The 15,160-nt window shown below is 42.9% G+C and overlaps 1 protein-coding gene across 3 annotated transcripts in view; it reads right to left on the bottom strand.

Annotated features, from left to right (window-relative positions):
• The window catches only part of stxbp5a (syntaxin binding protein 5a (tomosyn)), an 84,736-nt gene that overhangs the window by 39,231 nt on the left and 30,345 nt on the right, over positions 1-15,160 (bottom strand). For all 3 annotated transcript variants that reach the window (XM_070986907.1, XM_070986908.1, XM_070986909.1), the window contains 3 exons: positions 12,869-12,950; positions 10,906-11,006; positions 1,290-1,424 (listed from right to left, as the gene is read on the bottom strand). In XM_070986907.1, the coding sequence (XP_070843008.1) occupies positions 1,290-1,424; positions 10,906-11,006; positions 12,869-12,950 (318 nt within the window). The remainder of the gene's footprint in view (positions 1-1,289; positions 1,425-10,905; positions 11,007-12,868; positions 12,951-15,160) is intronic.

The raw sequence follows: 15,160 nt of genomic DNA on the forward strand, positions 1-15,160 counted from the left end.
CTTCCAAATGTGTACATTTGCAGAGCCAAAGTAATGGCTTAACACTCAACCTAAGCTGTCTTGAGATGGTTATTTGCTGTAGAGAGAATGAGTGAGAACTATTTCTAACATGTATTGCCTTCGCACAGAATCCGCTTTTTCTTGTCCACAGGCACAGACTTTGGAATAGAAGTGATTAAAAAGGCGTATGGATGGCACAGACATCTAGATTAAACCAGGTGAGGAGGAGTGAAAGGTGTCTTAAAGGTGAAGGAGAATAAGAGGAGAATGGAGTTCAGCAGAAAGAAAAGTGGAAGTTATCGCTTGTCCTTTCGTCAAGAAGAACTCCAGTATCTACCTCTCTATCTCATCATCCACATCTATCCTCCATCGTGTCATTGTCATTCCTTACCTTCCTCCTCTGCCCTTTTTTTCTTTAATTGGAAACCTTTCTTCATCTACCTCTCCTCTGAACCAGCCCCTGCTCTGCCCTCTGCTACCTGCATTTATCCCTCTGCCACCACTCCATTCCTCTCCTCCATCACTCTTCCTCTCTGCATGTCCTTTTCCCCAGGCAAAAGCCCTGTCTCATCCATTCCAGTCCCGTCCCCTCGCTGTCATACACTCTCCCTCCCGCCTCCTCTCTCTCCCACCACTCACTCTCGCCTTTTCTTCCCTGCAGCCCTGTCGACGAGACGAAACGTCTGTGTGTACCATACACTGATCTCGGCAGACACCTGTTCCACCCTCCGTCCTCCTCTCTTCCGTCTCTCCGTGCGCACACACATACACAGAAGGGGATGAGGGGAAAGCGTGAAGCAAAACGCTCCAGTGAATAATTTAAGTCTCTTCAGCAGGGAACCAAAATGGAGCCTGTCAAGCAGACAGATGCATTGAAAAAGCAAAGAGACAGGTCGCTCACTACCTGGAGTCCGATACAGTGCCTGATAATGATAGACTGACTAATGATTCTTTCTTATCTCATTAAATTTAAACTACAACAACCTTTTGAAGAGTATAATGCTGATTACACAGCATCCCTCACCCCACGTAAGTGCTGCAAGGTGAGTCAATAGACCCCGCGATTAGTGCTGCTGTGCTAGCGATATGAGTTTGACTTCCGCAGAGTTCAAATATTGAGCTATGTGTCAGTGATTCCCATTGGATGAGAACCCCCTCCATATGGCACAAAACCTACACAGCATGCTAAACTGTGCAGCTTTTGAAGAAGAAAAGAGAGCAAATGCAATGAACTTTCAGGGAATTAAGAGTGTGAGGCAGCATCAAAGGGTGACGGGAGTAACACTCACAGTTCAATGGCTTTGTTCCACATGATGACGTAGCCTGAGAGCGTAAAGGACTCCACGTTGACGATGTGGATGTTCCCTCGTTCGGTGCCGATGTACAACCATTTACTCTGGAAGGGCAGGTGGCAGAAAGTTATCCTGAGAAGGGAAGGAGAGGAGACATGAGTTAAAAGAAAGAGCAGAGGGAGAGGAAGGGCGTACAAACCAACAAATTAACCGACAAATTATGCAGAACTTTGCACTTTGAGGGGATTATTTACTACTCCGTCAGGTCGAGATAAGAGTGGCAAACCAAAGAGATTTTCGAGCCTTTCGATCAGCCCCTTCTCTCCAGACCTGCAGGATACATGAGGGCAAAGAGACACACATAATTCTCCTGTTTTCATCATCGTTCCCCCATCTCCTCTTTTCATCCATCCATCAGACTTAAGTTTAATGAGAGGTTATAAACCCTTCCCTCCTTAGCTGTGGCTATCCATTCATCTTCTCATCCCTTTTTCATCATTTTGTTCTTTCATCCATCCACCGATTCAACCTCCAATCCGTCGGAGGAATAATAATGTACAACCTTGGTAATCCGGCTTGCTAATATTTCAAGGTCGCTCAGCTCCTCCAGTGATCCTCTTGATTTTGCACGGTGGTTCCAGCTACACCTGTGGACTTCAGTGGCCTGTGTCTACAAGACAAAGGCTCTGGTTCATCAGCTGGGACACACCGCCCAAGAAGGAAGAGAATTAAACCTGTATCCATTTCTCTTGACAGCACTAATGTCTTTCTCTATTATTTCGAACAAGAAGGGATCATTGGAGTGTTTCCCCTGCATTCTTGACAGATAAGCTCATGTTCGGCAATGGAGTCACTCTGCATAACAACTTAAATATTTGAATGTCACATTCTGCTGTCAAAGACGGATTAAGAGGATAAACAGTAGTTTGACAAGAAAATATTAAACTGAGATAGACTAAAGTGAGTTCTCTTCTTGTTATCGTATCAAGTGTAATCTTGTCAGAAATTAATTAATATGGCTGGCTTTCAATGTAAGAGCAGGCCCTACACTGCAGTATTCCAAGAGAGGTCACGATATCTCCTTTCCCTGTGCTTCAGCGACTTTTTCCTATCTGTGAAACATTCACTATCACCATATCTCATTTGGTTAAATAATAAAGCATGATGAACATTTCTACAGTTGAAGTTATAATATCAAAGATTTTCATTTAAATGAATGTCTGGTAAGTCACTATCTGGTGCTGAATTGAGGTAACACAATGGTGATTAATCCTGTGGTCTACAGATGAAAGTTTATATATGATCTGGGTTATGAACTGGGCATCAACTTTGACAATCCCAAAGAAAATACTGTATTGAGTTGGCTTTTATTATGAAGCAGTGTGTTTGTCAGTGAGCTCTGCACATACTGCTATCGTTCATCAAAAATGCGCCTTGAAAACAAGTCAATGGTCATTTTGGGCATGTTTTTAACAGCAGATCAGAAATATTGCTGGGAGTAATGGAACAAAAGGCCACTTATTGTCTGACTAAATAAGACATTGGTTTGTTTTGCTGCCTCCAAGTTCTGGGACCTGTAGTATTAAACCACACTTGCTCCAGATTACCACTTTGAGGACAAGTCAAAGCACCAGTTATGGTTGATTTTTTTCTATATTTCAACAAAACCCACTATATTCCCCTGACATTAACCAACAAAATGTGGGATCCAAGACTCAGACTCGGGTCTCTGCGTCTCTGGTCATGTGATTTACACAATAAAATATTAAAATATGCTGCAAGTGAATATAACCAGTCGGTAATTACAGTATGTTTCCCACTGAAACACTTGGCAAAGGACATGGGACGTGGTATAAAAATGTATTTTGATGGAGAAAGTGTTAGACTATATAAACATACTTAACATGCATCAAAGCACAAATCTGTGTAAACATGTCCTTGCAGTGACTTTGAGTGTCTCTCCTCCTGAGTTATAATGCTGAGAAAGCTTGTAAAGCCCCCCACCCCTCCACACTCTCCGAGTCTATCTCATACTGTCGCTCCAGGGTTGTATTGAGAGTGGCTGCTCCAACTATAACACATGCACACACATGCACACACACCTTCCCTCTCTGCCCTGATGCTCTGCTCTAAAACATGAATATATTCATTTTTTGGAGAAGTATCGGGCTACTTGACACAAATCTCATCCACACAGCACAAAATACACACAGAGACACACGAAACACTGACACGCACTAACCTACATTTACATACAGCAGGAATATGCTAGTTTCATCAAATATGGAGTTGCACATGCTCATTTAAGTCTCATGTCTTTATAACTTCTTAGATTTTATTACTGGTTTTGAGTAACTTGATGTTTGAAACTAGAACGTCAGGAATTAAAAAGCTGTTTGATCGACAGTGACAAGTGCAAAACTGGTTCTACTACTTTTAAGATAACTGTCTGAGACTAGATGATTTTACTTATTTCAAGTAATATTTCCCTGGTTATATTGATCCTTTTCTACTTTTTGAGAGCTGGGTTTTTGCAGTGCATGGGCAGCTGATCACTGAGATGAACATTCTCGTACAGACTCACTTAACCAGGCAAGATGACTAAGAGCTACATGACTTTTCATGACAACTTGTGGCATCCTCATATCCAGTAGGCAGCCTGTCTACTGGATTTAATGTCAGTTTCCATCTGCACAAACAGATGTGCCTCATTTATGCATATGAGGTCTGGGTGTGCTGGTTTTGTAAAATACACTGCGTGCACCAATATCTGTTTGTCTCTTTATTCGTGTGCCTGTGCATGCTCATGTTTGTGCATGCTATTCAGCAATGACTTAATGTAATTACATATGTACTGTATGTAAATGCATGCTGTATAGAAATATGTTTGATCTGTATGTGCACACACACAAGCTACCACTGATCGAGTGTTCCGAGAGCCAGCGTGAGAGGGCCAACTGGAAGGCAGTGTCAGGAGCATAATTATACAAATTTGCTCGCCAGTTTAGAAGTGTGTGCGCGTGCGTCCATTTCTCTGTGCGTCCGCCTGCATGTAAATATACACCCAACTGGTTGTGCAAGTGTGCCCATGTGTGTGCGTCACTGCGTTCACACTTGTTGTGCACGCACGTGTCTCCTGGTGAAATCTCCAGCTTCGAGTGGTCACGACACACAAAGGCAGCTGCCAGCTTGCAGGCTCAGGGCCAAACACATTGCCTCAGAAATGACAGACGCCTGCCACACATACAACTCCGAGGCTAACTGCACTGTGGGCTAGACGTTTGAGAGCATGCTTCACTGCAAATTAATTGGGGAGAGGGGGTTATTTTAGAAAATCATCATTTGTAGTTCATGGTTTTATGTGATGTTCCTATCAAAGAGGATTATTGCAACACACAGAGTAATCTGAACCTGCATGTCAGTACAGAGACACCAGTTAGAAAATGCTGATCTAAACTGCCTTGATCTAGTGATTCTGAGAAACTTTTGTTAAAATGCCCTTGAGCAAAGCACTGACCAAAACTGCTGTATGGCTGAGTAGACAATAATGTAATAGGGTTTGGTTCCTTTAATGAGTGTGTCATTGCTACAGCAAAAGAGTAAGAGGACTTATAATACAACACTGACTGACTTTTAAAATGATGTGCAACTATAATGCACTAAAACACATTACTTCAAGCACTATGCTAGTGTGCACAACGAATGCAGAGTACAGCATGAGGGCTGATCATGTTTCAAAACACAACACTTGTCATATAATGTATAGTAATCAAAGCTGTACCTGTAAAGCCAGATATTTTTGTGTAAAAGGATCAGAACAAAGTTTTAGAGTAACTGAGAGTACAGATATTCCTTTCGGCATTGTTTGGAATTGGTGAGCTGGATAATAACAATGTAGATAAAAACTAAAAAAAAAAAAAAAGTTGATGAACATGTTAAATAGCCTTTAGATGTTGGGAACATTGCCTATCACTGTTGAAATAGGAAAACACAAATCAAATAGTAGTCAGAGACATACGAGTATCCATTTGGCAAAGCCCCAGACTGGATGGAGGGGTCTGTTCTAATCTGGGAGGCCAGAGACCCCAATCTTCCCACAGGGTCTCAATTAAAAAGAATCTAATCTGATAACACACTGCACACACTGCACGCACACACAGATGGTCTCTACAACAACCTCACGAGCACTTTCGCACTCGTTTCTCTGCTATACGTACGCAGAACACCTGCAGAAATCAATCCAAGCCTGCGCCTTTATCACAATTAAAACAATGCAGAAGTTAATTCACCTTCACAGTATTTTAATATTATGCATCTGCACAGCCTGAAGGTTAGGTTGCAGAGAAAAGGGAGACAGGAGCAAAGCTTTCTGCAGGGAATAATCCTAGCTCAACAGCCCAGCAACAACCTTAATCAGTCCAATATCTCTGAGTAAACTCTAATCGGCTGAGTTATTTTAATAATTTAATTCATGCGCTACCAAGTAGATATTTTAGGGTTTTATCGTCTCTTTCAAAAAATACTTCAAGCCGAGAGGCGACTTGCTGGGATCAAACCTGAGAATCGGGCTAAATTTAGACAGTGACTCTGATCAGCTTCCAGAGGCACAGACTGGAGCAGCTAAAGTCAAATACATGAAGAAACAATAAGTCATTGTTCTCATAGAAACAAAATCATATAAAAAATTTACTTTTATAAAAGTGGAGCTATCAGGTTTCATTAGTGTTAGATGTATACTGGTGTGTGTGCATGTACATGAGGTGACCCTGGCTCCCCCCTCTTATTATCTCCCATCATATCACCCTGCATTGGTGATAGCATCCACATCTGCAGTGCATTCCTGTGAGGCCAGGAGGTGACGAGAGCATCCTACGCCAGAATGACTCGGCAGGATTTCTTTTGCGCTCCCTCCATCCCCACACTCCTACCCACAGACTGACTCACTGCTCTCTGGCTGAGGCCCAGTCTGTCTCAACTCCTCCTCTCCTCCATTCTCTCCTTCCTCCTAGCGCCTGTGATCCGATGTGAATGGATGCTGACACTGGAGGGCTTTCTGCAACACTGCTTTCACCCATCAACTCAGATTCTGATCAGGGGAAGGAAGGAGAGAAGGAGCAAGGAAGGTGGGAGAGGAAGGGTCTGTTTGGAGTATTGGAATGGGCCCTCAGATGACGGGAAGCCATTTCAAAAGGCGTCTAATGATCACAAAAGACACAAGAAATTTAGATTGCTAGATCTGCATTATTTCAACCTTAACAGTAAAAGGAAATAAGTTAGATTTTTGTTGCTGGCAGCATAAAGAAGGATGTTGTTAAGAAAGAGAGCTGTGTCTAATGAATGCCAAACAATTAACTTGAATAACTCAACATTTTAAAATAAATACACTTAATAACTTTGTAGCCAAGAATTACATTAGAAAATCAATACTGCTCTCATGCCTGCATGGAGCTGGAGCCAGAACGCAATTAGCCTAGCGTAGCGGGAGGAAACAGCTAGCCTTGCTTTCTCCAAACTTAAGAAAGTACAAGCACCTTTAAGCTCACTAATTAACACACTGTGTCTTGCATCTGTACACAAATATAAATGAAAAACAAATATTTGGGATTTTATAGGGAGTTTAACACTTACCTCTCATAGTTTTGCTGTCACCAACAGAGGCGCTGCACATACGTTTTATGCTACATAACTCCCTATAAAACTACAAATGGTCATATATATGTTTTTGTCTGTGTAAGGATTAAAAAAATTAGATATGATGTGTTAATTAGCAAATGTTAGACATGTTGGGAGCCCTATTTTTTAACACTGGTGAGAACCAGGCTAGCTGTTTCCCCTGCTTCCAGTCTGCATGCTAAGCTATTTCACTTTAGCCACGTGATTAACGCACAGGCGGCGAAGTGCTTCTCATTTAGCTGACAGCAAGGAAGCAATTTGGTAAATCAAAATTAGAACCATTCCTTGAAAAAATACAGAAGAATAGTCGTAATAAATACAATAAAACTTTTTAACATGCACCTCTGTGGTTGATGATACACTTAGAAGAATTTGCGGTATTTAAAACATGACGGTTTCCTTTGGCCTGAGACAGGCTGTTGTTTCTTCTGGCTCAGCTGCACCCTGTTAGGAGGGTGTCGTGGCAGTTCTGGTTGGGTGACTGTGCTTTTGTTGATGGAGGAAATGGCTACCTTGTCCTCTACACCCTGACAAGCTGAAGTCAAGCTCTGAAAACAACCATTGAGAAAAACGAAGGAGCAAAGGTAAAAACTGGGAGATGGGGCAGAGTGGCAGGGGGTGACTAAGACTTTTATCCGTTTTACAGATCTGCCTGATTCAATCCAGCAATGTGGCTTCACTTCGACAGCGTTTCTAGCCTTAACGTGACACAAACTGTGATCTTCTCACAGCCATTTGGAAATGTAACCTGATGTAATTACGCTGTGCACACCTTTCATAAGAATAAACAAAGCAGAGAGATATTTGAAGCCTTTAGAGCCAGAGGAGATCTTAAAAGCTTATCACAGCGCAAGACACTTGGCTAAACTGTGTAATCGGGGGGTTGAAAAGACGAGCCCAACAAAACCCTGATGGTCACATTAACTTTGGAGGCTGCTCCTTTGGGGCAACTATTATAACAATAGCGATAGAGGACTGCAGAGTTGTGCATCAGTTCACAGAAAGAAAGTGAGTGCTGATCTAGAACGCTTGAACAAAATTCAAGACCAATATAAGACACAATTACCTTTCATATAAAGTGTTTCTCTACCATTTAAATAAAGTGGTGAAGACAGAAAAGGTACTGCCAAGTTGGGTTTTTTTATGCTACACTGAATTAGCATTTGTTACAGGATTTGTTAGAACTAATTGCATTAAAAGCACAGCATATGACTTGTTTTAAGACAATTAGTAGATGAGTAGATTATACAACTGTACCTGTGCTAAGCACATGGAGGCGTGAGCTGATCGCAAGTTAATGTAAAATATTATTTGAATGCGTGCACTTCCAGGCATCTATTTATAGCTGCTTAGTCCTGTTCAAGTTTCTGAGAAGGCCAGCATGCAGCGGCAAAGTCACAGGAATACTCTTGACAGGTTACCAGTTTGTTGCAGGGCGAGAGGGCAACACATAGGACGATGTATGACATGTCTATTCCCCATGTGCCCATTATTTTATATGTAAGCCCATACAGAGGTCGGGTCTTGGGGTGCACAGGTTGATGCCCGTCAACATGTCAGGATAATGATTTACCAGCATCGCTGTGCATCCTTTGACTGCTTCTCCCGTCTACATGACACATCTGGTGTCAAATGACTCAATGTATTGTGGCGCAGCTGGTGCACATTGCACTTAACACATACAAAAGACAAACACATTCGCACTTATGGCCAAAAGTTTCCAGACGGCCTGAGCGGTATGTCTTTTGGATGTGGGAGGAAACAAGAAAGCTGAAAGAAAAGATGCCAACTAGTTTTGATTAAGTTGAGTGTTTCCAAGCTGTCACGTGTACACACAGAGCAGAGCGACTGGTACAGACATCTGAGATCTAACGCTCAGATAAACTCCTCACGCATGAGGCTTCGGTAATGTATTTGCATTTTCTCCATCCGTATCTTACCCATTATGTGTGGATAAGGACTGGAGGCCAGCGTTTTAATTGGATGAAAACAGGGAATGAGGAGTGGGATATATGGTCCCTCTCAAGCCCTCCTCTTGCACGTTTTACCTGTTCCTCCCTCTCGTTCCATTTTTCCTTCATTTCCTTCATTCCTTTTCTCAAATTCTTGAACTACTCTTTCTCGCAAACATCTTCTTCTGCTTCTTCCTCTTCTTGCCACTGCTTGAGTTTAATTTCCAAATGTCTCAAGCGACTTTGCAGCTCCTCCTTCCCATCTTGACATCTCTCGGGATGCAGTCATTCTCCGCTCCTCTCCGTTGCCGTGTCTCGAGGTGGTTGCGTTGGACAGCGGTGCTTACTAAATGTCAGAGGCGGTCAAGCGCCTCCACAAGAACACAACGTGCCCTAAAAGCCGCTGCCGGCCACCTGTCCATCACGTCAGCGTTGTCTCAGATCATTGGCTCTGACGTTTAACCCATTCGCCACTTTTCTCTGTGGCAGATCACTGGCCAATGATATGATTAGCTCTGATGGGTAATCACTGCATGTGTGATTGAAGGAGACAGTGGACACCAACTTCCTTGAGGTGAGGTGATTCCGCACAACACTCGTCTTGTATCTCAGAACTTGGAAGTGAAAAAAATTGATTTTGGATGATTTCATGGTTGTTTTGTACATATCGTACCAACATGACATTTTCAAAGCATACTGTTTGGCTTTAGCTTGATTCAGCTTCTTTTATCCAGCTATTAACGTGTAACAATGAACATTATGCAACCTTTGATAATTTATTTCTTTATTGTAAAATAATGCTATCCTCATGTAATAGTGAGACTATAAGACAAAGCAGTTTTGAACTCTCAGTGTTGGTGCATTGGCAGACAGTCTATATGCAATGTGCAATTTGAGAATTGGATTAATGAAGGACTGTAAAACATCCTTTCACATCATGCATGACTGCTAGTTTGTCTTCAGAATCAGATTTGCCAATACCTTAACCAGTGCAAGGCTTTTTGGCTTTGCCAGGGTTGCAGTTCTTGGATATTGGATTATTCTTGATATAGCACCAAACAGAGTTTTGAAAATGTTCCCTGGTGCTAACTGTATAACCACATGTAGTAACATTTTGAGTGATAGTGGAAAGTACAGGAGTGACAGGAAATTCAGGGTTACAGAGAGGAGGAGGAGGAGGAGGTGGGAGGTGTGTTATTTATCACAAGTACATTTCAGTTGTCTGCTAGTTGATGTTCATAGCCCTCTAAAATTAATGGAATCACCTGACTGCCTTAAGAGCTATCTAAAAAAAGTGATGGTGCGCTTTAGCACTACGGTAGATAACAGGCTAAAAATGCTAATTTACCACTCTGGTTCCTAAAGGACCTCATATCTAAGGATGCCTGCCTCCTCATACAGTAGGCTTTGTATTTGTATTTCCCATTATGACTATCAAATCAATCTGAATCTCTGAAGTTTTAATTTCACACACCATCTCAAGTGGATGCATTTGTGTACTAGTGTGTGCTGCTGTGTGTATTAATTGCCAGTCTGTTTATGTTCTGTTTGTGTGTGTGTAATAACCTGCCAGTATAAAGCTTCAGGTGTTTGGGTAGGTTCACACCTGTGCCCCAGTGATGGAAAAGCCTCAAAGGCAGAGCAAGTGACCCAAATAATGAGTGTTCAGTTAGAGACCAACAGAGAGAAACAGAGAGAGAGAGCATCACCCTCTCTGTCACCTCCTTTGCCCTGTGCACAGTTTTGCAGGCGCGCCGAGACATTTGCCAAACGAAATGCCGTCTGTTTGCATACAGTATGACAGTCAGTGAAAACCAACAGACCACACAGGCAGCAAACTGTGACACTGCCCCTGCTCGGAAGGACACAGTTCATGTCACACCAGAGCGAGTGCGAGTGCCCAACTGACAAGGGAGAGGGGAAACAGAGGGAAAAAGAGGAGGAGGAGGAGAGTGGATGGACACAATGGCTTGGCAGACGGCGCTTACCTCTCTCTGTTGAACTTGAGGGAGTGGAGGATGGCTGGTCTCTTCTGCCTCAGGTTCCACAGGTGAACGCTGTCGTCAGCCAGGGCGCTCACCAGCGCTCCCTGTCATAACAGAACGGGCATGCATGTTACAACAGAAACGTCCACAGACAGTCTACAGACTGCACATTTTCTCTGGGAGCATGACGTGTGCAGCAGACTGCATTCCCTGGAACTTTACATCAGGCAGCTTCCTCCCAAGGAACACCGATGATTCATAAGATGTATATATGAGCGTGTGTGTGTGTGAGTGTGTGCATGTAGGAGGCACTAAAAATCGTCTCCATCTCCCTGTGGGTTTGCTTGAGCTGCTGAGTCACAGTCACACAGATGCTGACACACACACACACACACACACACACACACACACACACAACTAAGCATGAAAGACCACAATTCTCATAAATGTGACGTAAATGAAACTCATGTTTTTCCATATGAATCAGAAAGTGCTGTAGGTGTTCAATACTCATAGCATGTTTCCAGCTTGTCATTTCGACACTTGACAAAACGCTAAAGGACTGTCAGCGCGGCCTGTGGGTCTGCTGCCCGCGGTGGGTTAACATGACATAGACAGAACTGCCTACTCTAGCTGAGCAATAGCCCAGTCAGGGTTGGGTGACTTGTGGGTTGATTCACATCTGTGATTTTCTAAAAAGACAAGTCCAAAAGTTATGCAGCGTTGATCCTATACAATGTGCTTTGAAAGGGCTGTTAAATAACACTGTCAATACTGCTGCCTTTAAGAGACGAGTTCAACACTCTCGAACACCACCGAACTGTTAAAGAACATAGAAATCCCGAACTCTGCAAGTGAATACAGAGAATTAATTTAAACGAATTTTACTTGAAAAGTAACTTGAAAGTCTGAACATTCGCTTTTATTCTTTTTTAAATTAAACTTTTTTTAATCAAAGGTCCACTGTGTGTGATTCAGGGGGATCCATTGGCAGAAATTGAATATAATATTCCTAATTATTTTTTCATCAGTGTTTAATCATCTGATAATAAGAATTGTGTTTTCCGTTACCTTAGAATGACCTCTGTATATTATATCTACAGAGGAAGCGGGTCCTCTTCCAATGAGTCCACCATGTTCCTACAGTAGCTCAGGACGGACAAACTAAACACTGGTTCTACAGAGGGTTTTTCGTGTTTTTCTTAGCCTCTGCAGGGGAGGATGAGATTGGGGGGTTTTCAGCTGGTTCCAATCTGCAACCTCACCACTAGATGTCACTAAATCGTACTTTTAATTAAAAAGTCCCCAAGGCATCACTATTTGATGGTATTTTAACACAAGCAGCCATAACGTTACTGATTTCCAGATCTGGTCAAAAACAGACAAGATTAAGGAAGAATGTGACCAGACATTCGGTGCGAGCTTCTGATACTTGACAGTTTAAAATGCTCAATGCTGTGAAGACGATATGAGAAACAAACAATAAAAAAAGGACTGAAGATTGTTACCCAGCGTGAGCGATACCAGGGGAATTTGGTCAAACGACTGATTGTACTCTTGCTACAGAAGCATTTAAAGAAGATAACATCTCACTGCCATAAAACGCAGAAGAAGTAGAGGGAGATAAACAGGAGCGGTGAGTTACTTCCACACTACCAACACGATCATCCATACACCCTTCCCTACAGCAGCACACAGCAGGAACTACTTTTTAAGGCGTGAAATGCGATTACCAGGGATGAGCATTTATGAATCAGCCCCTAAGTCTTATTAAATGACATACAGCACAGTGGACTTTTTTATAGACTAAAGTAGAACATTAGGGTGGGATAGTAATATGTTTTTTCCAATAACACTATTACCCAACCAGTTACCTGTCTTCAGCTTTGTCAGACAGCATTGGTCTTTACTGGTGCCTCACTGGAGCAGTAAAGCAGCGTGCTGACTCGTGTTTTTTTTAACCTACCTCATTGATGAGAAACTGTAGCTGGATGACGGCCGCTCCGGTCTCGTGCTGACAGTAACACTCCACACCTGGACGACCAAACCTGAAAGGTTCTCAGTTAAGGAACACACAGTGCTGCCAAGAGGTTTTTTTTTTGTTTGTTTGTGTAGATAGCACAGTATGCAATGTACCCTATATGCATGAGGCATCTCTTTTTCTTACAGCAGCGCATGACAAGTGTCTCTGCATTTGAAGGTCATTTGCTCCTTGCTACACCTGATTCAAAGGTCCTGATATCTGTTAAATGGTTACCTGCAAGGAAGGGAAAATGGAATATCCACAGTGACATTTTTACGGTCTACCTACAGAGCTTGAACATATTCATCACCTACAACAAGGAAAGAGCTTCCTGTCGTAGGTGACCCTTTTTGACACCACACTTGCCTGTGAAAAACACGTTATTTTTTTAAAAACATCGTAATTTTCCAGCTCCTCAGTATGTGTCCAACAATCATACGCCATAGGGCTTAGTTTTCCTGTATGTAATTCAGGTGTTCACAGTGACTTGGAAATACTGCACCACAGATGACTGCAGAAGTAGTAGTATGGAGTATGCAAAGAATATAGATATAGAGTGGAAAAAAAAACAAAAAAAAACATGAGGGACCGTTGGCAGTGCTGCAGCACAGGAAGAAAACTGTAACAGGACTGAGGGGGAGAAAATAGAAAGGGGGAGATTCAGAGATTTAAATATACAGAAACTGAATCAGCAGAGAAGAGGTGGATATTATGTGAGCAGATGAGAAAATAATAGGGGGGAGGGAGGGAGAGCGAGCGAGGATACGGTTAAACAGAGATCGACAACTGTGATAAAGGATGGAGAGAAAACAGGCAGAGAGGTGGAAGGATGGAAGCTGGGAGAAAGAGGAGAGAAAGAGGGGAAGGAGAAGGGACTGACAGAGAATAATAAGCTTCTCTTCTTGGGGAGAGTGAATGGGTGAGCTTACTGATTACATCCATTCATTCTTCCCATGACTCTCAGGGTTAAGGTGGGGGGTGGCAATTTTTCATACAAGGGGCACATAGAGGTGTAACACCCTGGGGACGACACTATTGCTCATCATTAATGTGTGTGTGTGTGTAAGGGAAGGGGGGTGGTGACCAACGACTGTAAACGCCTGCAGTGGTACACAACTAAAACAAAATTTGAACCACGCAGTGACTTGTGAACGCAGGCTAATTAAACATATTAAGAGGATTTTTCATGCATCTGCGTGGAAAACAGGGAGAATAACAGAGAAAGGCTGAGGGAAAGCAGACAAAACAGCATCGCATGCTGGTAATGACAATGGCAGCAACAGCAGAATGAGCAGAGCCCACCAAAAAATTGAATTCAAACACCAATAATCAAGTCCTCCTCTCCCACGGACCAAAGTGCGCCTTCAGCGCCCAGACAGGCAGTGGTGTAATTTATTAGGGTGTAATGCATGTAATCATTCCTGAGGTGTGATGTGACCATCCCAATGAATAAAGCCACTGCATCAACGGGTCCCGCAACACACACCTCATGTCTCCTCAGCCAAACGCCTCCATCTCATCCTGTGCAGAAGGGGTTTATTACGGAAAAAGCAGACAAACCTATCATGCATGTATTTTCCTCTCCTCCCTTTCAGAGTTAATTGGGTCCAATACATTAATCTGTAATTGGTGGCTACTATTTTTGTTCCATTTGACCGCAAGGTCGCTACGCAAATGGAAGATAAAGTTAGCGACTTAGTGCAGCATCTAGCAGCTATAACAGAGCGATAAGTGTCTGAATATTTGACTTAGATTTGTGAGATGAAGTTGAACAATCTTGAATTCACATTCGTTCATATTTATTGAGTGCTGTAAATCACTCAGGGTGCTCTATGTGATACATGGAGGCCCTGGATCTCATGGTCCTCAATCCAACCAGATTCATCAGAGAGAGTTGCCCATCAGTCTTAAATCCCAGCAGAGCACATGCTAGGACCCCTCAATCAGATACAGCCATGATATAGGACCCTCCTGTGCTGCCTGAAAAGCCGCCCCTCAACCTCAACTGGATTAAGCTTTGCCCTCCCCCTCCTGGACAGGCAATTAAAGCACTACAGCAGACTACGTGACTGGGAGGGCGCCGGCAAGTCCATGATGATCAGAATCTTCCCCTATAGGACATCCGAGTCCGTAGCCACTGTCATCTGGAAGCTTGAAACTCTGAAGATCTACGTCCTCCAGAGCAAAACCTGGGGAGTTTAAAGTGGTGGCAAATCAGCCCCAGACTCCCTTAAA

The sequence above is a fragment of the Chaetodon trifascialis genome, chromosome 19, assembly GCF_039877785.1.
Source record: "Chaetodon trifascialis isolate fChaTrf1 chromosome 19, fChaTrf1.hap1, whole genome shotgun sequence".
NCBI classification, from domain to species: domain Eukaryota; kingdom Metazoa; phylum Chordata; class Actinopteri; order Chaetodontiformes; family Chaetodontidae; genus Chaetodon; species Chaetodon trifascialis.